This window comes from Marmota marmota, unplaced genomic scaffold, assembly GCF_001458135.2.
Source record: "Marmota marmota marmota unplaced genomic scaffold, marMar, whole genome shotgun sequence".
Classification (NCBI taxonomy): domain Eukaryota; kingdom Metazoa; phylum Chordata; class Mammalia; order Rodentia; family Sciuridae; genus Marmota; species Marmota marmota.
Genome location: NW_025999991.1, coordinates 6087112 through 6095525, shown reverse-complemented (window position 1 = coordinate 6095525; position 8414 = coordinate 6087112). Strand labels below are relative to the sequence as shown.

The 8414-nt window shown below is 35.6% G+C and overlaps 1 protein-coding gene across 9 annotated transcripts in view; it reads left to right on the top strand.

The window, feature by feature from the left end:
• The window catches only part of Neto1 (neuropilin and tolloid like 1), a 101722-nt gene that overhangs the window by 68833 nt on the left and 24475 nt on the right, over nucleotides 1–8414 (top strand). For 8 of the 9 annotated variants that reach the window (XM_015499561.2, XM_048806642.1, XM_048806641.1 and 5 more), the window contains one exon: nucleotides 6528–6756. In XM_015499561.2, the coding sequence (XP_015355047.1) occupies nucleotides 6528–6756 (229 nt within the window). Of the gene's footprint in view, nucleotides 1–6527; nucleotides 6757–8414 lie in introns of those variants that run through there. The other variant, XM_048806649.1, reaches the window with a different exon arrangement.

Genomic DNA, 8414 nt, shown 5'->3' with positions numbered 1-8414 from the left:
AAAAAAAAAAAAAAAAAAAAAAATGAATCAAATAAACATAAAAACCTGACAAATATGTTCAAATATGTCTGTGGTCATTTAGAGTAAAGTTGTGTGAAAATGACTTTATAATGACCATGAATATTGGAATATTGGAGGCAGAATCTTAAGAGGGCACCCAAGATTTCAGACTCAACCCTGGAGCTGAGAAGATGACAGAATACCACATGTCTGCTTATGATCAAGTGCCTGGCAAGGGGATTTGGGTGATTCCATCAAGGCTACCAATCAGTTGATTTTGATCAAGAGGGAGATTATCTAGGTGAGTCTTATCAAATCATATGAGCCTTTTAAAAAACTTTGCTTTCTCTGATTTGGGGCAAAGGAGAAGCTAACCAGGTGACTCAGGAACATTCTCCAGGAGGAAGGTAGTCGCTGGTAAAGAGCCATCAAGAAAACAGGCCCTCCCTCCTGAAGTTCAAGAAACTAGGATTTTAGCCTCAGAAAAGCACAGTCAAGCCTGGAGCACTTCTAAGCTATAAAACAGTGGGATAATAAATGGGTGTTGTTTAAACTGCTAAATTTGAGGTGATTTGTTATGGAGCAATAAAAATTAATGCAATAGACTAAGGGTTATCACTGTAATGGATTACAATGATAACTAATACCAGTTCTGAAGATTGAGTTTGCCTTCAGTATTTCCAAAAATGAGAATAAAATTGGGCAAAGTGAAAGTCTTAGCAGGTTAGATAACTACCAACAAAAATGCTATGGCCCAGCTTGTTTTTAAGGAAATATTTTTGTATTATCAGATTTTAGGGGGAAACTCAGATTAACTTCAAATATTTTGACATGACTCTGGGCTTACATGAAAATTACTATAATATTATTGCATCAAGATCCCATTTCAGGAAAAATACGATAGTTTGGTTTGTTATCCTCCAAATTCAAATGATATCTCACCTGAGATTATAGACCTGAAATGTCTGTCACAATTAAAACAGTAACCACAGAAGTCCTAGGTATGTGATTTTTAGAATATGGCTTTATTTATAAAGTATCCAGTGCTATTGAAGTCATTTGCAGCATTTCTCAGGCTGTGGAATATTTAATTCTGTATATTATGAAGAAAGCAGCTCTTCCAGGTCCTAGATAATCACCTCAGTGTTTCTTGTTTGCATGTCATGTTGACCATGAGAGTGACCATGAGAGCAGTTGGTATTAAATTTTGTTTGTCAATATATTACTTTAGTATATTGTTGGATAGATTTATTTGCTTTGTGAGTAAAAACAAGTATTCTGCCTTCCATATTAGTGTGATTTGAAAGACAGATATTTCTAGAACTGGCTAATATTCTGGTTTCCCACGTCGTGTTCAATAAATCATCTTGTCAGCTCCAACTTTTTTTGATTGATTAAAAAGAAGAATGCATCAAAATGATTCACTGAGAAGAGATTGTAATCTGACGATTTTACTAGAGTTATATATTATTCTGTTTATCATTTTCTCTTTTCTTTAGCAGAGCAATTGAAGAGTTTTCTATTATCTGCTACTTGAATAATTCTTTCCCTTGGCATTATTATGACGTAAGAGCTAAGCCAAGGAGACAGTTGCTCCAAACTCGACACAGGGAGGGATTTCATATGACTTATAGGAGGGCTAGTGAGGGACACTTGATCACCTTTTCTGGATGATGGAATCCAGCCTTTGCACTGACGGCTCTGGGCAAGGACAGCCAATACCCTACTAGCTTGTTTTATTTCTTCTTCTATATGATATAAAAACTGAAGTCCAGAAAAAGCATAAAATGCTTCAGAAGTGATTATATAAAATCTAGTGATGGTAATTGTTCACGTCCTCTATAAATAGTGCTCTACTTACTAAGAATGCCCTTTAAATATAGGAAGTACTTCGATGCAGTCATTGCACTTCATGTACAAATGCCAGTCAGTTACCTCGTAAAAAATATGGAGACTCTCCATTGCTGTCAGTGACGATGCAGGAACCAAACATGCTGACTTTATAACTATGGTGATATTCTTATAAGAATTTATTTATTTATTATTATTTTTGGTACCAAGCATTGAACCCAGGGGCACTTAACCACTGAACTACATTACCGGCATTTTTTTTTTTTTTTTTTTTTTTTTTTTTTGTATTTTACTTAGAGACAAGGTCTCATTAAGTTGCTGAGGCTGGCTTTTAACTTGCAATCCTCCTACCTCAGCCTCCTGAGCTACTAGGATTACAGGCATTGCACCACTGTGCCTGGCAAATAATTCTATTTTTAAAGAATTGTAATACAATCATCAATTTTGAAGGAACACATTTCTGATCTATGAATTTATTTTATGTTTTGACAGTCAACATGTTTCTTAGATCCTTTAGGAAAATGGAAATGCTTTGCTTTGCTTGCTTGTTTATTTCTCTTTGATTACTTATTTTTGCTACAGCCTGTTTTGTTTAAGAGTCTAGCTTTCTTCCTGGAATCTCCATCTTGAGCTTCCTTCTTTATGAGGCTGCTCACATAGTGAGACCAGGAGCAGTGATGTGCCAGGCAGAGTTGTTCTTAAAATCAAGCTATTGTTTAAGGGCCTGAGCCACTTTGGAAAAATTTGTTAATTTTTCTGAACTCATTTTTCTTCATCTTAATGGTTAAGCTAAGTAGCTATTGATTAGGGAACTGAGTGAAGTGGTGCACTGTCAGGAGCTGCTGCCAACATACCAAGCAAACTTTCTTTTCCTAATAATACATTAGAATTTCAAGCTGTATTGTACAGCAGTATAAGAAACTTGAAGTAATTGTTCAGACACATTAGGCTTGAAAACATCAGGTGTGTTTTATTCTTTATTTAGTCAAATGATTTCCTTACGAATTTCTCCTTCAAACAATTATTTCAAGTGTCTTTCCTTCTATGGGCATAGTGTTTAGTTTTCATAACTTTCAGAACTATTGAGAGGATGATTAGTTTGTACTGCCCATCAAAGAGTGAATAGACTGCCTTCCCTACCCCGTGGGTGTTCCTCTTTGTGGTAAGTTTATATGTTTTCAGTTGAAATTGTGTTTTCTTTTGAGAGGTGAGAAACTATGTCACATACTATTTTAGAATGTAATGTATTTATTTAACTTTATGTTTCATTTAAAATTTTTGTTATCTTAGATGAATAGCTAAACTTTAGCTTTTATTTTTATTGTATTTTTATTTGTTTACAGTTAGTCAGAAGAAGGCAAGGTATTGTGGCAAAATGCTTAATCCAGGGTGGAGGATTTTCACCCTATTCTAGGCCTCACGTTACTTTGTTTATATGTCTGGTGCAAGTTATTGTGTCTTCTTTGCTTCATGTTTCTAGTAAGATCATCGGATAGGGTGGGGGGCTTCCTTTTAAAGAATCTGCCTGGATATTTGACACACAGAGAGCAGTGATTGGCAACAACTTGGATGCTAACATTTTTTTGGATGCATGCTTCCTTAAACTAGACATCACAGGAATTCTCCAGATTATTTCAGGAGCATAGTACTGTGTTGGAAAAATAGAGGATAAATGGGCCATGCGAGTAATATTTGCACTCTTAATGGAATAACATAAAGCATCAACCCAGGCATGAGGACAGTGCAGGCTTTCTTGGCATGTGTATGTCACATGGCTGCAGCAGTAGCAGTTGATTCAAATGCATCATCACAGTATTGGATTGGAACTTCGTGACGCCCTCCAGCCCAAGTATTTTGATTGCCTAGATGCAGAAACCTTGCAGCCAGGCAGCGGGCCCTGGAGCTCCAGGGTTCTCCACTGTTGCTCATTTTCATTGAACTTTTTTTGTATTTCTCTGTTTTGTTCTTCTTCCCAAAGTTATGTTATGACAGCCTCACTAGGATGTCAAAATACATTCCCAGCTTCCTGAAAGACTGAACATGTTTGTTTTTTATATACTTCATTATTCTTTAGATCTGCACCATACCTTGTTTTGACCATTATTTCAAATAATTTCCTACTATGTAATAAAATGATGATTCTAGATAATTATCGTTTTTAGCACTTAAAACAAATGTCTGGCTTATAGATTCCCAACAAACAGTTGATCAATGCTAAAATGAAGTCAGTTTGGAAAACAGGATTTCTAATTGTTTAATCATTTGCAGGTATGTACATTCTCAAACATTTTTTTTCTCTTTTAATTAAAAAAATCTTTTTTTGTTTGTTTGCTTATTACTGAGCTTTGAATCAGGGGTGCTTCACCACTGGGCCACATCTTCAGCCCCTTTTTAAATTTTTCTTTTGAGATAGCATCTCACTAAATTTTGTAGGGGCCTTTGTAACTTGCTGAGGCTGATTTTGAACATGTCATTCTCTTGTCCCAGCTTCCTAAATCCCTGGAATTAAGCCACCCCACCCAGCTTAAAATTTTTTAAGTGGTACATTTTAATTATACATAATAATGGACTTCCTTGTTACATATTATCCCATACACATAACAAAAGTTGACCAAATTATGTTCTGTGGATTCCAGAACTTTTGTGGAATGTTTAATATTTTCAAAACATAGTTTAAGGCTTAGGGCATGAAAATATAAAGCACTGCCCAATCTTTTCATGAGCACATAGTTTAGCAGAAGGAATATATCAGCTGTAATTTCAGTTTAATGTACATTCAAAATCACACTGTAGCATAGAGGGTGTTGAGAAAGGCTGTGCTAGGGTTAGGGAGTAGGCATCACAAAAAATTCCAAACCAGACACGCAGCAACTGAACTAGACCATGACGACTCCGGAAGAGGCTGGCAGAAGGTCGTGGTGTACGGTATAAAACTAACATCGTGTACAAATAGGATGACATTGTAACAAATAAATGTAATTTGAGGACATAAGAAGGAAGGCAAATTTGCCACTTTATGGTTTTTAAATATTTTTATTTTATACCAGCTCAAGATTTTGACTAAAGAGTTGTGATTATTAGATTCATTACTTAGAAATATAGTGGGGTAGGCTTGGGTTTGGGGACAGACTGGAGGGTCTGTACCTGCAAACATCCAGGCCCTGTGGCAGGCTGTATTCAGGTGTCATCTGTTGTGGACCAAAAACAGTGGTTTTGAAGGTGAACTTAGCAGGGGCTGGTGCCTAACTTGACAGGAACATTGAGTAAAAAAGACCATCTCTATTAATTGAGATACAGGAATTTAAAATTGAGGGTGGACATATCAGATTTGAGGGAAAGTTCTCATGAGATTCAAAGTTTACATAATGAAGAAAAATGAACACAGGAGGATGAAAGATATGCATTTTTAATGTAATGCATATTTTATTTTCTATTCATGCAACATCAAGAGAAACAGATTTAAAACAAAGTAGCCTATAGATAAGCATGTTAAAAAACAGAGCCAAGCCCTTGGGGGATCCTGTGTGAAGGCTGCAGTTCATCCCAGAACCATCTGAGTATCCCTCCCGTTGTGCCTAGGCTTTTTAGTCTGGCTTTCTCTTTCTTCATACAATCCCCACAGTTTGACGTGGTATCCTGTTGTCATGACCAGATGGACACATGGGTCAGCACTGGCCTTCCTCCTGATGGTCACCATTGCAGGCACAATTGTGTCTGGGGCCAAGTAAGAGGCCAACCTGTGGAGGCTGCAGAATGGATGGATGAATGAACAAATAGCTTCTTTACAGACTTATCTCTGGTTGAAACAGTTGCTTGTGATTCTGAATAAATGTTGGTATGGAATCAAATAGTATCTGTAGATCAGGAATCAGTGTGTCTGAAGCAATGTGGCATGTGGAAGGATGTGGACTGGGTGTGAGACAGAGCTCACTACTACCTTCCAGTTTACACCTTCAGCGTCTGAGTTTCCACATCTGAATAAGATAGGATAGGAGCTACTGATGGAATTGTTGGGAGTTTTAAAATGTAGCATACAACGTAGGTCACACGTGCTTTTTTCTCATTGTTAAATTAATGTTTATTTATGTGGATTTAGCTAAATGCTTTGACTCCAAGTATGGTGAGAATGGTGTAGACTAGCTTTGCCATTTTTAATTTACAATATACTCCACATCAAAAATGAAGCAGTGTAGTCATGTTAAATAATGTCAGCCCCCTGAAATCAGAGACTTTTGATATCATTTTTGTTTTCCTTTAATAGTTAACAAATTGTTTCTTTCCATATATTTTTTGGAAGTAAAAGGAAGCTATGGAATTTTAACAAGAATGTGTCAGGAATATTTAAAACATTTTTCTAACCAAAGCAAAGAAGTGTATAAGTTTGCAAAACTAATAAGTGATTCCAAATAAGTTATGAAAATAGATAAGGATCATTTGGGTAAAAATACTCAGTTAAGGAAAATGATACGTTTAAGTAAAGAGAAGATAATAATATTGAAAAAAATTATTCAACACAATTTGTTCTTGCTTGTACATCTTCTTGCTCTCCACTGGGGGAAAATAATAAGACTGATTGCAATCAAGACTGTCTTGTGAGCCTGAAAGAGAAAGGAAGTTCTGGTACTTTCTGATCTACATTTTTGAAATGAAGAAATGTTTTTATCTTTGTTTTACAGATTTACTTACGGTTCTTAGACTATGAGATGCAGAATTCAAATGAATGCAAAAGAAACTTTGTGGCTGTGTACGATGGAAGCAGTTCTGTGGAGGATTTGAAAGCTAAGTTCTGCAGCACTGTGGCTAATGACGTGATGCTCCGCACTGGTCTGGGGGTGATTCGCATGTGGGCAGACGAGGGTAGTCGAAACAGCCGATTCCAGATGCTCTTCACATCCTTTCAAGAACGTAAGATTCTCTGCACTTGACTGTATGTCCTTCAAACATGTCATATGATGCTGGTCTCATAACCCGTTAATAGTGTTTTCTTCACGCAGTCTGAGCACAGCAGGGTGTTCTCTAAGAAGTGGCTAAACCACTGAGATTTCTTTGGTTTTGATCTATTGGCCAGAGAGTGATACATTCCATTCTGATGACTTATTCTGGCATATGCATCATGGCCTTGCTTGTGAGAGTTACCTATACAATGGGGAAATGATGGATCTTGTTTGTCTTTGGTTTAGCTCTTGCGAAGCATGCGGAACTGCAGCAGCAGCTTCTGATGAAGTCTGAGTTTAAATCTTAAAAAAACCTGCATAAAAATATTTGGTAGGTTCACTTTAGTAAGCTTCTCTTGCAGTCCCATTTATTTAAAATAGGCTTGTGATTACAGAGTCACAATTAAAGCATGGAAAGAGAGGGAATTGCTTCAAAAATCAGCAAATAGAAAAAGCTTCATAAAAATGTCAACAATGGCACCATAGGTGATACTCAAAGTTAGCCACTGCAGCAATGTTAGAAACTTATATCCTAACAAATAGTGAATTGTATCAATAGACATATTTGCAACATCTCAGAAACCCTGAGAATTTCATATTTTACAAGGTTCTGCAAATCAGAAAGAATCCTGATAAATTCCGCTTTCAAGAATCAACATGTTTTATTTCAAAACCATATACTTGTTTAAATAAAAAAGACAATACAATGCTTATGAGATTTCACAGTTTTTTATTATGGTCAGTAGCACAATGGCCCATGGACAGCACATTTTCTTTTCTTTCTTTTGCAACCCAGAGCTTCACATTCCCTAGGCAAGTGCTCTATCACTGAGCTACATCCTCAGCCTCAAATAAATAAATAAATAAATAAATAAATAAATAAATAAATAAAATAATATATATATGTATTTTAATTCACAAGAGTTAAATGTATTAGACAATTCTTTTATATAAATAATGTTGTCTTTAAATTTCCCACTAATTGCCCAGTTGGAGAACTTCATGAGGTTAGAACCACTGAATGTCATTCAATCTTCTTAAATCTTGGTGCCATCCTCCAGTTGATCAACATCCTTCCCCACGTGATGTCAGATTCCAACAGCATGTTGTGAACTATGTTTTCACTTCTGGAGCTGAGTGATATGTTAGAGTTAGTGCATCTTTATTTCAGTAGGTATTTGAAACCATATTAACATTTTCTGGACTACAATATGAAAGAGTTCATCCTACAGAATAACAGTTTAATATCTTCCTACAGATTGCTCTGCAAATTTAATTAATGGTAACTTTGGTGAGGGTTTAGGATCATGTCTACTTTAAATCATTTTAGTTTGCATTTGTGATAAGATACACAATCACATAAAATATACCTTCTTAACCATTTTTTGAAGTTTATTAAATATTTTCATTATTTCTTTAAAGTGGCAGATACAGTTGTATATATTTATCATTTGCATCATGATGGTTTGAAGCATATATACATTGTGAAAAGGTTCAATCTAGCTAATAGTAATGTATCTTGTTCTTGAACACTGCTGGTAGCGAGTATTGTCTTTACCACAAAAACTATGTGATATATATATATATATATATATATATATATATATATATATATATATATATATATAT